The sequence below is a fragment of the Nansenia antarctica genome (assembly GCF_963989245.1).
Source record: "Nansenia antarctica genome assembly, chromosome: 1".
Taxonomy (NCBI): domain Eukaryota; kingdom Metazoa; phylum Chordata; class Actinopteri; order Argentiniformes; family Microstomatidae; genus Nansenia; species Nansenia antarctica.
Genome location: NC_137674.1, coordinates 45,153,529 through 45,173,249, shown reverse-complemented (window position 1 = coordinate 45,173,249; position 19,721 = coordinate 45,153,529). Strand labels below are relative to the sequence as shown.

Genomic DNA, 19,721 nt, shown 5'->3' with positions numbered 1-19,721 from the left:
GACAGAGATAGAGACGGAGAGAGACGGGGAGAGAGAAAGAGAGGGAGAGGGAGAGAGAGAGGGAGTCCAGAAGAGATGAGGCTGGATGGAGGTAAGAGCTAACAGATGTGTTCTAATGCGCTACATGTCAGCCACGGCATGACTGGAGGCAATACAGCAGTGGGCATGGGAATGGAGAGGAGAGGGGGGGGGGGTAGAAAGAGAGAGGAGGGAGAGAGTGGGAGAAATAATAGATAGAGATAGGAGAAGGACAGACAGAAGGAGAAAGTTCTACAAAGGCCAAGAGTGAGAGTGAACAAGAAGCAGAGATAAAAGAGAGACAGAGAGAGAGTGTGTAATCCAGGGGATGGATGGTCATTCCACTGGGCTGTTTTCCTCTCTGTCCTGAGCCTGGGCCATCTCCTTCTCAGTGGGTTGAAGGAGCCGTCGCATCCACATTCAGTTCCACGTTCTTCCTAGCTCACCAGAACATAAGCCCAGACTTGCAGTGTCGGACATTAGCTGTTGTGTTTCACACGATTCCAAGAGACAGAAAAGCGAGTTGAAACCCGCTGAGTCCATCCCCCCTAGAACCCCCCAGGACAGGAACTGCATGCTTGTATTACAAACCCAGTGTTTTGTCTGGCAAATGGCAAAAATGTAATGTAAATGAAGCACCTTTTGGGACCAAATCATAGTTTCTAAATGATCCCTCCTTCTAGAGATCTCATTTGCTGATTGCTGCCGATTAAACATCGTCATGACAACCATTCGGACGCGTTTTAGAAAGCTTGAATGTTACATATGCGTCTTTAATAATCACTGAATACTAAGTCGTTTTCTGTGGTAAACAAATGGTAAATGGACTGACGTAATGGACTAACGCTTATTATGAATGTTTATATGATGAATGTGTAACATCAATTCTTCTATCCACTCTTCTAGAAGTAGGGATGTCCCGATCCGATATTGATATCGCGTATCGCCGCGATATTGGTCCTGAATGCTGGATCGCAGATCGCACCAGAAAAAAAATAGGCAGCGATCTGGGGCTCGCGATCCGGCGTGTCACTCACGTGATGACAACAGTAGTAGTCAGTAGGGGTGCAACGGTTCTCGTTTTTTTTACGGACGGTACGGTTTGCGTTCCACGGCTCAATTCACTAGTGAACCGTGACGGTTTTCGGTTTATGCTGCGATTTGGCTGCGTTCGTAAATTAGCTCTGAGAGCGCCGCAACAGTTTGAGGAAGCCCCGGATTCCTACAAGTCTGCGGTGTGGGGTCATTTCGCTTTTCCCGTTGAATACGACAATAAGGGGGGGGGAACAGTGGACAGAAATATTACTGTCTGCAAGCTCTGCTTAAAGCGTGTGCCATATGCAAATGGTTGCACCTCTAACATGAACCAGCATATTCGCCGCTACCACTCAACGATAACACTGACTGGGAGCAGGAAAGCCAGTCAGGTAGCGTCAGTGAGCAGACAGCAGTCTCTCTCTGATGCGTTCGGACAGACGTACACTACCACTTCAGAGAAACACAAAAAAATAACCAATGCAGTGGGGATGTTCATTGCAAAGGATTTGCAGCCCTTTTCGGTGGTTGGAGATTTGGGTTTTCGAAATCTGATAAAAACTCTCGAGCCCCGTTACAGTGTCCCCTCCCGTACATCATTCAGCACCAAAATAATCCCCGGTATTTACCAAACAACGCGCAGAGGCATTGAAGACGATTTGGCAAAAACACAGAGCTTTGCACTGACTACGGAGGGTTGGACCTCCCGGGCAACGGAGAGTTACCTCACTGTCACGGTCCACTACATGTCACCGGATTGGGAGATGAAGAGCGCAGTACTGCAAACTCGTCCACTATACGAAAGCCATACCAGCGCGCACCTGGCAGAGGAACTAACAAATGCAGTGACTGAGTGGAAGTTGGAGAGGCCAAACATAACAATTCCCGTAACAACAGACAACGCAGCAAATATCGTAAATGCGATCCATGAAGCTGGTGGACTGGGGCCACAGATCGGCTGCTTTGCGCACGTCGTAAATCTCGCCGCCAAGAAGGCAGTGGCAATAACCCCGGTGTCCCGCCTCCTGGGTAAGATCAGACATGCAGTCACTTTCTTCCACAAAAGCACCACAGCCCACCGTATTCTGACAATTAAACAAGATATGTTAGATTTACCAAAACACAAATTAATCCACGATGTCGCAACTCGTTGGAATACAACACATGACATGTTGGAACGCTATGTGGAAAGTGTTACTTTTGTAGTGTGAATTTGTTTTCCTCCTGTTTGTATACGGGCTACCAGCTGTCAAGGCTAAAGTGCACTTTTACTTTCGAAAGTGTTTATTTATTTTTGGACATTTGAAAGTGTTTTTTGTTTATATACAATTATATATACATTATATACATAACATATACATGTGTATGTTAAAGTTCCATATTATGTATAAGCAAAATAAAGTAAAGTAACAGTTTGTAAATAAATAGTAGCATTTGTTTCTGAACCGAACCGTACCGAAAACCGTGACCCAAAATACCGAACCGTACCGAACCGTGGGCCAACTGAACCGTTGCACCCCTAGTAGTCAGTGGTCACGGGCATGAGAGTTGGCTAGTAGCTACCTGTGTGTAATGAGTCTGACAATGTCATGATGCTAGCTGGTGAAATCATAAACCATTTGCATACGTACTTTTTCGGTTGTTTACATAGTCTGAAACTACAGATGGTATGCATTCAAATGATGCGTCATACATTGAAATCGGAAAAAAATTCAAGACGACACGAGTATTTCAATGTTTGTTTGTATCAATGTTTTGCTCAAGAATGGTGACTGCTAAAAACGCTGCTAACAGCTAGCGGCTAACGTTTCGTTCTAAAACGAAAGTATGTTTACAAGCCAGGTATCACTTACCGGTAGCCTCTGGCAACAGTGAATCCAACCCACAGATTATAAGTATTTAGTGATCGTTAAACTGTTATATATTATATCGAGTGGTACTTCAAGTTGTACTTCAAGTTATGAAAAAAACTAAAACCAGATATTGTTGACACCCCTTTGATTCTGCGACTGGTTTCTGGTCTCACCAGCAGCGTCACTAGGCTACACTTTTAAAAAGGGTCCTATAATTGATTTGCCATTTGTAAGAGAAGATAAATAGAATAAAAACATGAAGGCACTAAAACTAGAAATCAGACAGTAACTCTTTTTTTTTCTACAATGCTGAATGCTGCAGTTTAAATAGTTTTAACTTTAAACCAGTTGGTCACTGAGTACTGCAGAGTACTGTTTTTGTTGCTTGAATAAAGGCTGGCAGTCTTTAATAGCCAACTGTTGTTGTGGACTATATACTGGGGAAGTATTTGTTATTATTCAGGAGTAAAACAATAAATACAAATATCGGATTGATATCGGTATCGCAGATACCTGAAGCCCAGGTATCGGTATTGGTAGTGAACAAATGGGATCGGGACATCCCTATCTAGAAGCACTTAACATTTTTGGTTATCGTTTAATGATTCCAAGTGTAATTTTGGATCAGGAAAAAATAAACCTTAGAATTTGCTAAAGGCCATACCCATCATCATCATCTCTCAGCAGACCTAAGAGCAGGTTCATCCAGAGTGCACCCTCTCTGACGCAAGGGATGTGACACACACAGACACACAGACACACAGACACACACACACACACACACACACACACACACACACACACACACTGCAATGTGTGGTGTGTACAGATACTGTCTTAACCAAATCTCTAACATCTCCTGTTTAGAGTACAAACCAGAGTGGTATTTGGGTCAATACTGTTAGGCCCTAATCATTGTTCATTCCTTTAGTTTGTTGAGCCTCATAAACAGTCATGGTGTTGTAGAAGAGTACATTTCAAGCCCTTTATGTGCTGCTGCGCCGTCTCTCCCAAAGCCCTTAAGTCTCCTAACAAGGTTAATTAAATAAGCCCAATGTTTGTTTAACAAGGCTCTGGCCCGCCTGCGGCCACAGAGTCAGGAGAGTGTTTGATGTTGAGACTGAGACACCAAAACACAGGCTCATCCTGTCAGTACAGAGAATGTCGCAGGATAGTCAAAGGGGCAAATGATATCCGGTTACGCAGTTGTGTTAAACATGAATATACCAATAGGTGAAAGGGTTGGACGTAGGCACATTCCATGGCTTTATGCAGGGAATGGACAGATTAAGCCTTGTCTGGCCTGGCTAAATATTCACCGGCGAAAAAGGGAATGGGAGTCCATTCTGTACATTGCAATAGATTCTACTGCACGGGGCGAAATGAATGTGTTGTGACACACAGAATCCGCCGCAAAGACCTCACAGAAGAGGCGGATCACAGAGACAAGAGATGAGAGATGGGAGAGAGAGAAGAGGGGAGAGAAAGAGATGAGGAGAAGAGAGAAGAAGGAGAGAGAAGTGGAGAGAGAGAGAAGAGGAGAGATAGAAGGAGAGAGAGATTAGAGGAGAGAGAGAAACCTCACAGAAGAAGCAGATGACAGACCAGACCCAGAGAGACAGCTACAGTACACTGTCTCCCCTCTGCCATCAGCCAGGGGATCTAGCCTACAGACTGAGGCAGCATAGCAGCATACCCCTCCACAGCTCCCCTGGACCAGCCTCATCTGGAGAGGCTTAGAGACAGAGAAGAGGAGGGGGGGGGGGGATAGAGAGAGATAGAGGGGGGAGAGAAAGAAAGATAGAGAAAGAGAGCAAGAGAGCGAGAGAGAGAGCAAGAGAGAGAGAGTTTGATAGGGAACAGGTGGAGGACGTGTCAGAGAGGGGTTGATTGTCTGCTCTCTGTGTTCTCTCTCCCTCAAAGCTGACTGGAGAGAAAGAGGAGAGGGGGGGGGGGGTCCCATAGAAGGAGAAAGAGGAGAGAGGGGGGTCCTATAGAAGGAGAAGGAGGGGAACATGGGAGGAAGGAGGCTGTGAAGAGATGGCGTGAGAAGAGATGGACGAAAGTGTTGGAGAGAAAGAGGCATGAGGAGTGGGAGAGAGTGCAGAGCGACACACCAGACGGACAGGGGCCATACCTATCTGTCTCTCCAGGTCTGCAGCCTCGTCTGGGGTGGCTCTGGGCAGGACCCCGGGGTCGCTGAAGCTGGTCCTGAGGAGAGTCCCCAGCACAAACACAAACAACACCGCCCCGATCACTGGGATGGCTGGGGTCAGCTCCTGCGCCAGGAATGGACAACTGGAGGGAGGGAGAGAGAGGGGGGGTTAGTCACCTGCACCCACCTAGAAAATCCGAGAGGAATATGCTTTTTTTTTGGGGGGGGGGGCTAAAAACTCAAATCTCCACCCAAACCTACAGGAGGCAAACGAGGACATATCACACCGCCCCACCAGGCTGCACCGAGCTAAACACATTAGCCATTCGCAGCTGCTTACCGAGGCGAGCCAGGAAAAAGTTTCGGAAGCAGTTATAATTACGCACTCCTATTTCAAAACACTCCCGAGACGCCGTAAAGGGGACGCATGACCGCAGTGTACATCCGTCCCTGTCCTTCTCTGCCAGGGTTCCCTCTGGCCTGCAGTCTGATCTAATGAGAGATAATTTAGCACCTAATCCCGTTAGGGTATGATCCTGCAGGTACTTACTACTGTAATCACATTAGATGGTGATAGGGGCTGGCCGCCGCCTCGCCCGCCCTTGTTAGCCCACCAGGGAGGGGAGGAGGGAGGGGGAGAGGGGGGGGCGGGCAGGCGGATGTGGTGGTGGAATTCCTAAAGAGTGGGACTGTTAATGAGCCGGTAGAACACATGTGGTCGACAGAAAACGCTGCACGAAACACAGCGCCAGGAGTGTAGCCAAGGTTCACCATCATACGGTCGTCGGAAAGGTCGCGTAAAGGTCACCTGAACGAGGCGCGACGGCCTCGCGTCCGCCACTCCTCTCTGGAGGGATAGACGGACTGTCTAGTTGAAAAGACGGACTGCCCGAAAACCCAACAAAATGTCAAATACTGTATATTTAAAAAAAAATCCCAAAACACTGTTTTGATCTGTTACCTCAACGGCTTCATTCCAAAGAGTTGACCCTCCCTGGGTTACGGCCTTCTGGAGAGAGAGGAGTGATGGTTGTGAGAGGGCTACATGACATGGAAGGGGGCATTGGGGAGACAGAGGGTCTCGGGGATAGGTGGGGTTCTCTTATTCCATTACTGTAATGTTCAGCAGCAGGGAGGAAATGCCTCCGACAGGAGGCCAGGCATTACTGCCATTCACACAGCACTTATGTTGCACTCACTCACTGATTTCAGGTTTAGAAAATCGATGCCAAGCAAAAAAACGGTAACAGAACGGCCGTTAGACCTCTCCACTTTCAAACGTATGCCAAACAAAAACCCTTGGTAGCCAAGTTGAACAAACCACACACCTTCTATGCTACTACTTCAAAACAATTACCACTGAAAATGGAACAAAAAACACATTTACTCCCTTTTTTTATGTAACCACTAACCACATATAAGACAACGGTTTGTTCTAAATTAAGATTCAAATACGTCTACAGAAAGAGTGGGGTCTTTCATATGACATCTTAAGTTTGAAAACATCTCTTTTGGTTGTTGAGCTACAGTAAGTGAAGTGGATTTACATCCAGTAACAGAATGATGGTGACCACATCGCTCCTGTCCTCCACTCTCTCCACTGGCTCCCCATCAAAGAACGTATCAAATTCAAACTACTCCTCCTCACATACAAAGCCCTCCATAGCCTGGCCCCCCCTTACCTGACTGACCTCCTTCTCCCCCACCGCCCTACCCGTACCCTCCGATCCTCATCCACTGTTCCCCTCACTGTCCCACCCTCGAAACTCAAAGGCTTCGGAGACCGTGCCTTCTCACGAGCTGCACCCCGCCTCTGGAACTCTCTCCCTCAACCACTCAGAGACTCACCCTCACTCTCCACTTTTAAATCCCACCTCAAAATCTACCTGTTGTCCCATGCATACAACCTCCCCTACCACTAACCATCACCCCTAACCCTGCCACCCCCCTCCCCCCCTGGACATTGCTGCGTTAATTGTTCCCCGTTCATTAACTCTGTGTTCTATGTGCTCAGGTTATCTGTTGCTTGTTGTTTCTGTTTTTCCCATATTGTCAGTGTCTTTGAGCCCCGGAAAAGCGCTATAGAAAAAAACAATGAATTATTAATTATTATTAGAAATCCCTCACAGAAATGCCTGACTTAAACAAAATATGTCAATGATATTAGTCGACCGGGGATCTATACTTGAACATTAATGTTACATAAAGGGCAGGTTTCACAGACAAGGCTTAAGCCTAATCCTAGACTAAAAAACATCTTCAATGGAGATTTTACATTGAAAGTGTGATTTAGTCCAGGACTAGGCTTAAGCCTTGTCTCTGAAACCGGCCCTAAGAGTTTTTATATTTTTCTAAACACTTTTAAAGGCTTTTTTCTGGTTTTCTTAGGCGCTTATGTTTGACCCTATTGAGATGAGAAATGTATCTCTGACTTCATATCCCAAAACGCTAGACTCTCTTACTTTTGACACCCAATTTGATATGCTCAGATGAATTTCACAATTTGGTCCTCATGGGTCTTTTTACACTGAACTCATAAATGAAGCCCGGAGGCCAGGTACTCTCTGCTGTACAGATAGGTTTCACAGCGTACACTAACAGGCAAGGTAGTTGACGTGTATCTATAGCCCTGCTTGGGCTCAAGAGATACCATGAGTCAGAGGTGGGGACTTTCTCCAGGTCTGTTGTGTGTCTTACCTAAGGTCTCGTCTGACATGCCTTTCTTAAACAAACAGTCGCTATGTCAAAGCCTGGGTTAGTGCCTCCTGCAGCAAAAGCCTGCTCTGCCGTAACCCTTAATAAAACAAACAGCATTATGCAGCAGACAGTTGTGGTTGTATACATGACACCCAGAACAGTGCGGCAGAGGCGTTCTCCAAGCTGCTGGAGCCCATGGTGACAACCCCCATCACACCACCTCCCCTCCAGATGGTAACACCTTGGGAGAGTGTCCATATCCGCTGTGGAGAGCCTGAGCCATTACTCACGCCGCCCTGGCCTAACGAGAGTTGCCGTTTGGGGGATTTGTCTCTATGGCAGAGGACACGTATCCAAATGTGAGGCTCAGAAGAGGGAGAGGTGCCACTAAACCTGTTAATATGTGTTGAAGCACCAATGCCAGCTGCTAGAATGAGACCATCTCAACTTTCAGATGACCTATAGATAAGCCAATCGCAGCCCAAATGATAACAACATGGTCAAGGGGTGTGTGGTGGCTAGAGTCATTAAAAGGAGTGTGACTGGGGGGGCTGCCAGGCATGCTGGCCAGCTCTCAGGAAGGTTCGTCCCCTCAGTGGGGCTGAAGCCAGCTGGGTGCCACATAGATCACTACATCCTGTGGGGTTTTATTAATACCACCGCTGGGCAATGCCAATGCTGCAGTGCCAGGGAGAGGAGAGCTTGCGACAACATCAAATCTGACCTCTTGGACGAGGCGAAAAAGGCCGAGACTGACAGAAACCCAAAAACAGTTTTTGCGTAATCATTCAAATTGCACAAATCGTCGAAAGATGTAAAGCTAATCATTGACAAAGCAGGAGTGATTCAGTCCATGTTGAAACCAACAATTGTTGTTTGCACTGTGGAATGGGTGCACTAGGGGTTCCACCATTGATCTGCATCTAACTTTTGATAAGAGAACAGAGAGGACTAGCATGGGTGTGACCAACTCCACAGAGCACCACTAGCTATACTCCCTGCAGCAGTCATAAGGGAAGACGTGTAGCTGTGTGGAGGGAACACGGTTAGTGGCTGTAGTGTTGTGTGTCTGGGACATCAGCAGGGGTATGTACTGCATGTATGAACAGAGCCAGATCCATAGACGACTGGGGACTGGTGTCCTGGGGTTTCTGTTCTGTCCGAGACAGACGTCCTCTGCTCTGAGTCTGGACATAATGATGATGATGATGATGATGATGATGATGATGACCTAAGGATCTGTGCCAGGTTCATTGACAGAGCATGGTGTTGTTTAATCACCCTGCTTCCATTGAAAGCGCTCCTCTCTATTGGTCAGTAGAATCGGTGTGTCTGTGTTCACCAGCTGCACCGCCTCCCATCAGTACTGTTGGATGGGTCCATGTCCATGGAGATTCTGACTGAGTGAGACGAGGTGTTGTTAGACAAGAGACAGGCGATGGCCTGACCCCTTCAACACCTCAACCACGGATGAGCAACTCAGCAAATCACATCAGCCGTCTCACTCCCTGACCACCATGGACAAGGAACGCAGCTGTAAACACAGACGTACATGGACACAAGACAGATACAAAAGCACACGTGCATGCGCACACGCGCACACACACACACACACGCACACACAATCAAGTTCAACGGGGGTGGTAGGCTTCCGCGTGAAACAGGGAAGAGAGAGAGACACAGGCTCGTTATGCAACATGGCGCCCCTCTGACTGATGGATCCCCCCTGCACCAGCGGCCCTGCTGCTGAGAGATCATCTGGTTCTGTACAGGCCATCCCTGTGTGCTGAGAGAGATCATCTGGTTCTGTACAGGCCATCCCTGTGTGCTGAGAGAGATCCTCTGGTTCTGTACAGGCCATCCCTGTGTGCTGAGAGAGATCATCTGGTTCTGTACAGGCATCCCTGTGTGCTGAGAGAGATCCTCTGGTTCTGTACAGGCCATCCCTGTGTGCTGAGAGAGATGATCTGGTTCTGTACAGGCATCCCTGTGTGCTGAGAGAGATCATCTGGTTCTGTACAGGCCATCCCTGTGTGCTGAGAGAGATCATCTGGTTCTGTACAGGCCATCCCTGTGTGCTGAGAGAGATCCTCTGGTTCTGCACTGGGCCGTCCCTGTGGGACAGATTACTGGGGAGATGCGTTTCAGAGTCCTGACCTGGCAGTGTAATCCATTACCAGGGCCAAATTCCTGGAGCATGGAGGGAGCTTTATATCAGCAGCCCATCTCCCCTGCTATTAACCCCCCAACCTGACCCTGCACTGTACTGTACAGCAGAGCCAGCCTGAGTGTCATTCTGACGTGGGATCCCATAATGTACAATATAGCCACATCTACAATGCTGTCGTCTGATGCTTGCAGATGATTGCACATGCCAAAGAGCATGGGAAAATACTCGAGCAACAATCCTAGGGCAAGATTCAATTACATCTGCCAAAGCAATGCTGTATCTTTGTTTAGCCAACAGACTGCCAGGGGCACAAACAGGGATTATTCTGAAACTGAAAGCATACTAGTGTGAGGAGTCAGGGCTTTGCAGTGGCCAAAATATTGTTGAAATGTATTTGATGGTATGCTATGCTTGTTACTAAATAGGCACCAAACTGCGGGTTTCATTGAGTGGAGGCCTAGGCTGCTGTTTAGTGATTTGGTTAACTAGGGGCCTGAGGGTTTTAATCCCCTGTGACGGCTTTCAAACAGCTGGTGCCAACCTGCTCCCTGAAGAGGAAGGGGAACTCGTCCTCAGTATTATCAGGTCTGTTGTGGGTCCAGGGAGATGTTGTTGTGCAGCGTAGCACCCTGTTAAGCAGCAAACGATCCGCCTTGAGAGGCAACGAGAGAGAAATATAGAATTTACGGCAAATTACTGTTGTTACGTCATGGTTTGGTGCCGGAAAGGAACATGGTGTTTCTGAGTAGAGCTTGATTGCCATTGGGGATGGACATTTAAAAAAGGAGCGCAAACCACTTCTGTGCACTTATGCAGTATTGAAGAGACAGACCCATACCAAACCACTTTAGGAAGGAGAGCTACTTTCCACATCATAGTCGAGAAAGTTAGAATGCATAAAAAATTCAACAAAGCAGTCGACAGAGACAAAACCACATTCACCTTTCAGAAGTTCCAAAGGCGGCTGTGTACTCACTGGATGTATCTAACAATACGAGGGAAATAAGTGACATTCAACATTTAAACCAGACATTAGTATTAAGTCAATACAACTAGCCTACACAGCTAAAGAAATTGTAACATTCAAATCCATAAAAAAGCTTTGTGCAATAAAGTGGAACGACACAGGAAAAGGTACTTTAGCTGTGTAGTTTTATTGAGTTAATAACAATGTCTGGTCTAATTACCATGTGATTACCTGCAATAAAAAATGTTATCTGTTGAATCCCCCACTGTACTGCTGAGTAGGCTAATATTGCAATAAACAATTGACTAGGAATATGGCGCTTGTGTTGTTGGAATTGTTTAAGGACACTGCTACGGCATAACCACAGTACCTCTCTCAAAGTGACTCAGAAATCTTACGGGTGACCTGAGTCTAGTCGTCCTCTAGGCATCTCTGTAATGGGGTAATGGAGGTTATAAAGCATTCTGAGCCCAAAGCACCCATGTGTTTATCCCTGGATTGGAAGGAAGGCAGGCTCCTTCATTTGGGCTTACTCATCTCTCTCAAGAGACACGCACGCACGCACACACGCAGTGCTCTGAACAGGCTGGATAATCCCTACCAGATTCAATCCAGTTAATGTGAATGGAACCCCACATGACTCAGTGTGACATCTCCCTGACATTAGCTGATTTGATGGTGATCTAGTCTAATCTGTAAGGCATATAAAGTCATGAGGTAAGACATGAGGAGCTGAAGAAATCACACCAAGTTAACAGCTTAGGCTAGGCCTACATATTCCAAAAACACAACCGACAGTAAAAGAGTAAAAAGGAGTCAGGGGCTGTCACTCATGCCCTGCTGTGTAAGTCTATCTAGACTGAATAAGCAGACAGAAAGAGCAATTACAAATCCCCAGGAAAACGAAAATCGATGTCCAATGTCAGTACAGAGCCTGACTTCATCTGCTCATTCAATCTGGCTTCCATTCAGTGGGATTGGTCACACATCACAGTGATGAATCCAGCAATTACAAGCACTAATGAGAAATCGCTCAAGATGTGAAGTGCTATAACACTTGTGAGAGGGGGGACAAATGTCTGTAACCATTACTACAAACAAGGTCCCCATAGCTTTCAAGAAAATGGTGTCCGCATAGTGTTTGACTTTCGTCAAAAATTCTGAAGTAGCTTATTTTCGAGATGTTTTTCCTTGACTGTTGAGGGTGTTCCTTGAATCTTGAACAATCCGTTTGCCATTTTCGGACTTTTAACGAACTCCACACCACCTTAGGCCACAGATCCTAAAATATAACTCAAAGCTAGCTTTATCTCCACTGCTTCCACATGACAACACAGTGACATTTGCTTCCAAATCCTTGATAATAGAGACACATGACTGACCTGTATCACATGACTTCACACTTCACCCTAACATGCAGACATATCAATGCCTATCACTGAATTTCAAGTCTCATTGACCCCCACTAAGATATTTTCGCTAACGTGCGGATCCAAAAATTCAATAGGACATGACATGTCAATTTTCATGCAGGCATGAACATGAGCACAACACATATCAACCAATATGTCAACCCATTACCTTTCCCCTGACAGTGAGAGCTAAATGCAAAGTCTACTGACAGGATGGCGATGCAGAGTGCTCTCCTAATGCAAAGATAACTGCTGCCTCTCGCATCAACCCTGTCACGAGGTGACAACCCAGAGAAAAATGGGGAGGCAGTCAGGTGAGTTAAGGAATGACAGGCTGAAGGAGATGGACATATTCCATGCTGAGACCAATGAGGCTATTCTCCTCCCCATTGACATGGATTAGTGGAGTTACATAACACAACACAATTCAGCCTGTTTTACATTTATGACAGAATTCAAGGTATAACCTAGACTAACATTGCTCATCGGCCATAGTATGTATGTTGGGATCTTCTTTCTTTAGGTTCTGGAGGACATTTGTTCTGACATTCCCCGCCTCCCATTAGTTTAGTACCAAAATCCAAAAGACCGGGGGACTATGGTGGGTTATTGTTGCCATGGAGACGGACGGTATCCAATGGCAGACATGGTGAATTCAGAGGGAATGTAGTTTCCCTGGAAACAGCTAAGAGCAACACTCAAAGGAAAAATAACAAGGAACAAAGACAGTGAAGACGGAGATGCTATGATTAAATTCATTAAAATATTTTTCATTCCAGCAAACCATTTACTTGAAGAGATAGAGTCACTGATTTCAGCATCGCTTTGAAATGACAATGGTGGCAGAGAAAAGAGAAGGAATTAATTACAGTGTAGGGAGACAATATGGCTTGAGGTTTGGGTGGGGGGGAAATGGTCTTTTCAAACTTCTATTGTCTCTTGGCATTTCTTTCCACTTCTCAGCTTTCCATCTCCAGGACATGTTTTGTTATGCGGGTCATATGACAAGGGAAATAAGTTACAGTATTTCCAACACATAGTTATTACTCAGTACAAAAATAGCTCGGAAACATGCAGTCTGATGATCATCTTATGACCTGTCTTATGAAATGATATACACTCACCCAACACTTTATAAGGAACACCTGTGCACCTTCTCATTCATTCAGGTCGTATAATGGTGTGGGGAATGTTTTCTTGGCACACTTTGGGCCTGTTAATACCAATCAATCATCACTTGTTTGCCCCAGCCTATTTCTGTATTATAGTAGGCTACACTCTTAAATAAAAAGGTATCTTGATTATTATTATCACTGAGCTGGCTCTAATACTGCTAGGCCTGTTGCAATGGACCCAACAATGCGAGAAGACCTGGATATTTAAAGACAAGAAATACAGCGATCACCATAAGTTTCACAGCCCCATGCAAGCTGTGCTGAATTTGGGTTAAACTAGAGAAATGTCTGAAAGTTGTTCAATGTACATGAGTGCTCTGGGAATTCAAATAAAACATGTCCAACCGTGGGACAATGCTCTGCCTGGAATGTAGTTATGACTGCACATTTTAAATAGAAAATGTGCAAACAAACAAACTTAACTTTTGGTCACAAATGAATCCAGTGCAGGAAAGAGAAATACGCCTAGAAAAGACAGTGGTCTGTCATTTCACAATAGACCCAGTTAGTCCTCCCCCTGCAATGGCTTGGCTCGTGTTGACAGCCCAGCCATTATTGTGAGAAAATTCTTATGGAAGCCAGTGGTGAGCCTGACCGGTCTGAGAGGCCTCCTTTAGGGAGAAGGCTGGTCCTTTAGGGAGGAGGCAGATCCTTTAGGGAGGAGGCTGGTCCTTTAGGGAGAAGGCTGCTCCTTTAGGGAGAAGGCAGATCCTTTAGGGAGGAGGCAGGTCCTTTAGGGAGGAGGCAGATCCTTTAGGGAGGAGGCAGATCATTTAGGGAGAAGGCTGGGCCTTTAGGGAGGAGGCAGATCCTTTAGGGAGGAGGCAGGTCCTTTAGGGAGGAGGCAGATCCTTTAGGGAGGAGGCAGGTCCTTTAGGGAGGAGGCAGGTCCTTTAGGGAGGAGGCAGGTCCCTTAGGGAGGAGGCAGGTCCTTTAGGACGGAGGCTGGGCCTTTAGCGGTTTAGTGTAGGTATTAGCGTGTCTCGCCGTGGCTAAGAGACGGGGTCAAGGACACTCTCTCTGGATAAGAGTGCCCTTTGACATACTATTTGTAACCACTAATCATGTGACCCATTTATGAAGTTGCATAAGTATAATATCTATTTTATGACACTGTTATTGATGGCTGTTCGTTCGTGGCAGGATACACCCTCACTGAATAAAGTGTTATTATGTAACTGTCCTAACTGTCAATTGATTCCCAAGGAGAATGGAGCCTTTGTGAAATTTGCAACCTTCATTTAGGAAGTGCAAGTCTTCATGGGGGGGGCAACAGGTAGTCTGGTCAGATGCACTTTCTTAGAACAAGGAAATAAGGCACTATACATGACAATGGAGATTCCATTGGGAAACAAGTCCTACAACAGTTTGCATTGTGTAGTTTGACTAAGGAACATGTCCACTTCTTCACCAGCATGTCTTCAATTAGAGCACAAACGAATGCTGAAGTCAGAGAGCAAGCTGACCATGTGTATCTGTTAACACTGACAACAATGGTGACCAATCAGGACATGCCAGCTTGGTCTTTTCGACCAAGCCAGCAGAGGACTAAGTAAAACTGCAGCTAAGTCAAATATTTCTGTAATTATTGAGCAGTATTCGAAAACTGAAATACCTTGAATGAGCAGCAGTTGAAACTTTGTGTAAGAACCAAGCTAATGAGAAGGAGCAGTTCATTCAATTAAGACGCTGTTCAAAGATGTCGTTCTTCATAGATCTTCCTTACACCCTCGATAAGCAGAGCTACTAGGTATGTTAACTGTTTCATTTGATGTGTTCCATGTATTTTCATGTATGGTGTAGCCTAAAGCGTGCCTTTCCACGTATTTGTGAAACTATGAAGTAGCCTAATTGTGTTGTGACTGTGCTTCCGGTGTTTTCACAGTGTTCAACACGAATGTATTGAGGTTCGCAGAAAGTATAGGGCTCCATCATTTGAAATTGGTGGCTCCGTCAAAGCCCTACAACAATGTCATTTTGAATCCCGCGGTTTAACCGTAAACCAGGGTTTATTCGGGGAAGATTTAACAGTATAAAAAATGTGAAACCGTCCAACCACAGATTTCCACCGAACAGACTTACTTTAGCTCCTTTAACTGAAATCTCATAAAAGTGCATAAAACAATGATTTCAGGGATCATTAAATTTGATGATTGCTGCCAGGCCAAATCTGGTACTTTCTGTGACATTTTTGGTCGTATTATTTACCTGAGTCAGGTTCCAGAGTGTGATGTTCCACACCTCATTCCAAGCATGAAGGCACCGTCTCTCATTCCTCTGCTTCTGCATGGCAGCTCTTTTCCTTTGTTTTATCACCCACTCAGACCTCCTTGGTCTTTAGGGTCAAACTGACTGCGCGTGCACACGCACGCACGTACACGTACACAGTTTATTTGAGGAGTCTGACATTGTGTATTATTACACTGACCTACTTTACGGGGAGAGAAACATTCCATCCGTAAAATAATTTGTTTTCTTCTCAACGGTGCACTAAGAGAGACGGGACACCCACGGAGTCTCTCAGATTCCACTTATTAAACAACTCTTTCTCTGATAGCTCCACTCCCTCCTCGCTTCCTGCGAAGGCTGGTAAATTAGTGAGACAAACCCATGCGATTGTGAATCTGGCATCTTAACCTAGTTGTTTTTTTTAAGCATGAGAAACAAATTCTGGGGGTTAATCCACATAATGTCAAAAAACTAGTTAGAGCAGTGATTTTGAAGTGTTCTCCGAAACCACGGCTAGGATTCTTAATAGGACTGGCTGTTAAAATCCCTAAATATTCAGCACAACAATTGAGTGGAGTTGGAGATGTCCTCTTGGGTGGAGTGGAATTTGGCAATGATCACGTGGTGCCACCAGTACGACACATCTTTAGTTGTGGTCCCTGACCTCATTGGGTGTTTCGGCCAGTTATCACAAGACACCCTCTGCCGAGGTTGGCCCACCACAGGCTGATCAGGCCTGGGTGTGTGTCGCACGGTGGCACCATGTGGTCATTTGGGAGCCCATGTTGGGTCCCTACGTTTCAGCCACAGCCAGTGACTGCTCCGTTCTGCTGCAGTGGACAGTTCTCTGATTGCCTTCCGTTGGGCCTGTCCTCTGATCCCTACTGCCCTCAGGAGCCTTGTGGTGGAGCTGGCTACAAAGCCTCTGTAGCCCACCTCCACTGGCCACACCTTCACGTTCCAGCCTCGCCCCTCTGCTTCGACTGCTAAGTTGGCATACCGAAGCCTCTTCCGTTCGAATGCCTCTTCGATGGCCTCCTCCCATGGGACCGTCAGTTCTATGATGAAGACACGCCGGCAGGACTTGGACCAGAGGACTAGGTCTGGGCGCAGGTTGGTCACTGCAATTTCGGGTGGGAAGGTGAGCCTCTGGCTGAGGTCTACCCGCATTTACCAATCCCGGGCTGCGTTCAGTGGGCCTGAGTCTGGAGGTGATGGCTTGGTCCGCTGTTTCTCCCCTTCCCGGATGAAGGTTGTTTTCCGTGGAAAGGTAGTCTGGGCATTTAGAGGCATGGCGTTGGTGGTTACCCTCTTGTGCTCAAGTTCGGCAGCCAAGCACTTTAGCACTTGGTTGTGGCGCCAGGTGTATCTTCCTTGAGTTAGACTGGTCTTGCAACCCACCAAGATGTGTTTGAGGGTTGCTGGGGCTGCACACTGGAGACAGGCTGGGTCCTCTCCATACCAAAGATGTAGGTTGGTAGGAGAGGGCAGGACATCATATGTGGCTCTGATGATGAAACTTAGCCTATTAGACTCCATGCTCCACAGCTCGTTCCACGTGATTTTCCTCCTCTCCACGCTCTCCCACTTCATCCAGCGGCCTTGCTGGGCTTGGGAGACTGCCTTGGTGCACCTGGCTGCTTCCTCCTGGTGGCGCACCTCCTCAACCACCATCTTCCGCCGTTCGGTTGGAGTAGCCTTTTGCCATGTGGGTGTTGTTGTTTCTAAGCCAAGGCCCCCTCTGCCATGTTGGACATGCCCCACTATATCCCGGTGTCTGTCTTGAAGTGTTCTCCGAAACCACGGCTAGAGTTACAGCAGTGTGCTCCAATGTCTAATTAGTCAAAATAATTACTAAGGAAGGTTTTACCTTGCTGAGATTAGTGTGTAAATGCACTGGTTTTGGAGCAATGTAATCCATGACAAACAATGAAAAATAATCCGTAAACTGATCACAAGCTCAACTGAGGGGTCACAAATGCTAAAATAACACCTTAGGAAATAGTACGCTTCAGAGACTACTGGGGGAAAGGTGCTAAAGTTTTTTTTTTCTTTGGGGAAAAAACTTGATTTGTGTTGCTATTGCACACATTCATTCATTCACATTCAAACTAGACACTACAGTCAGATAACAATCCTCTTAAACAAGGCAGTGAGTAGCCTAAATTGTTTAACTTAAAAACACATTTTACGTTATAAATAAAAATATAGAAAATAAGTAACTCACCATAGGAGCAGTAAAAAAACAGTTACTCACAAATAGGAGGATGACTGAAAACGTTAGTGTCCTTAAGAGCGTCCAGCTTAACTTAAATGTAAACTCCAGTGAGAGACTGTAGGCGACAGGCCCACTGGTTCTTGTTCAGAAAGATGATCATGTTAACATGTTCAGGGGTGAGAGACGAACGCAATCTGGTGACACGTGGACAAACTAATTTCCATTATTATTATTATTAAAAAATATATATTAAAAAAAATAAAATATTAACGATTATCGAGCAAAATATTTTGTGATCGACCAAGATCCTTATCGATCAATTATCGATCGTCGATCATTGATGCCCACCCCTAATACCTACTACAATCTAAAAAGATTAGTAGAATGTCTGAGTCTTTTATTCTGACCAGTAGAAGCAATGGCATCCCAAAGTGTGAGGTCCATGCAGTCAGGCCATTCCTGATTTAAAAAGAATGAGGAGAGGAAAACGTCCATAGTCGTCAACAAGAGGGCCTCAGCCTATAGGAAACCACATGAACCAGTGGGGAGTGCAGACATTGGCCCCACCACAAGCACTTCAAAACGAATGAGAACGGCCTGAGACTGACCTCTGGAATTCCAAGGCCCTGCCATAGAGACCTGCCTCTTCCTCACTGCGCAGGATGCAGGCAGAATACCTTGTACATGTGCGAAGGCTGGTCTTCTCATGTGGCTCTCTGTCACGCTTACTGGAATGATAACGATACGATAGCGAGAGAAAAGGCAATCAAGTATACTCCTACATATCCGGTTAGGTCTGCAACTACATTTCTGAACAGGAAGGCCAACAACAGTAATGACTACCTTCAACATAACAAGAATTACAACCTGTCAGCCTTACAAGGCCAACACATTACCATAAAAAGACACTAATTAATGAGGGATGTTGAAAGATAATTGAACTTTGGGGTAATCAATCTGTTGAAAAAACAAATTAGCTGAAAACCAAAACAGATAGTTAATTAGACAGCTCTGTCCATGATCAAAGGATGTCAATATCAAGAAGATGAATACAGCGAAATATTACAGTGGGAAAGGCAATTACCGTCAAGTCGCACGGAACCATATGCTAAGCTATGCAAGTTAGTGCTCATTAAATCTGACAGCTCCACAGTTGAGCTCCGCAGGCTGGGACGTGATGGAGGAAGATAGAACCATCCACTGCTGTGTACCAGATGGAGAGAGTGTTTATTTGGGTTCCGGAGCTTGCACTCATTTTCAATTTTAAAAGCTTCAATTCAGTCTCGCAGACGTAAACAGGCATTTACGTTCCATGTCTGGCATCTTGCCTTGTTCGTACATTTGCCACGAGAAGACCCGTTTCCTGCCTTTCACCAGCTAAGCCTCCACGCCTGGTGCCATCATGTGAGCAGCTTCACAGCAGAGTCTGACAGGCCAACTATTCTTCAGAACCGACTCTTAATTAATCGACTGACTTATATAGTGCCTTATTCCAAAGCGGTTTACAATGGCCTCTCATTCATCCACACATTCACACACCAATGGTGGCAAGCTACCATGCAAGGTGCCGGCCTGCTCATTGGGAGCAATTTGGGGTTCAGTGTCTTGCCCAAGGACACCTCGACATGTGGCCAGCGGGGGTTCGAACCACCGATCTGCCGACCTTGCGATCATTAGACGCAGGCTCTACCTCCTGAGCAACAGCTGCCGCCGATAAGATAAGATAAGACAGTTCTCCAAACTTGCACTGCAAGTAAAAAATATCTATAAGGAAACATAACCTTCGGGTTTA

General features: G+C 46.0%; 1 protein-coding gene across 1 annotated transcript in view; it reads right to left on the bottom strand.

Moving 5' to 3' along the window:
- LOC308175860 (palmitoyltransferase ZDHHC14-like) overlaps positions 1-19,721 on the bottom strand; it is a 67,529-nt gene that overhangs the window by 39,012 nt on the left and 8,796 nt on the right. The window contains 1 exon segment of the mRNA XM_080550419.1: positions 5,044-5,204. Coding sequence (XP_080406545.1) covers positions 5,044-5,204 — 161 coding nt within the window.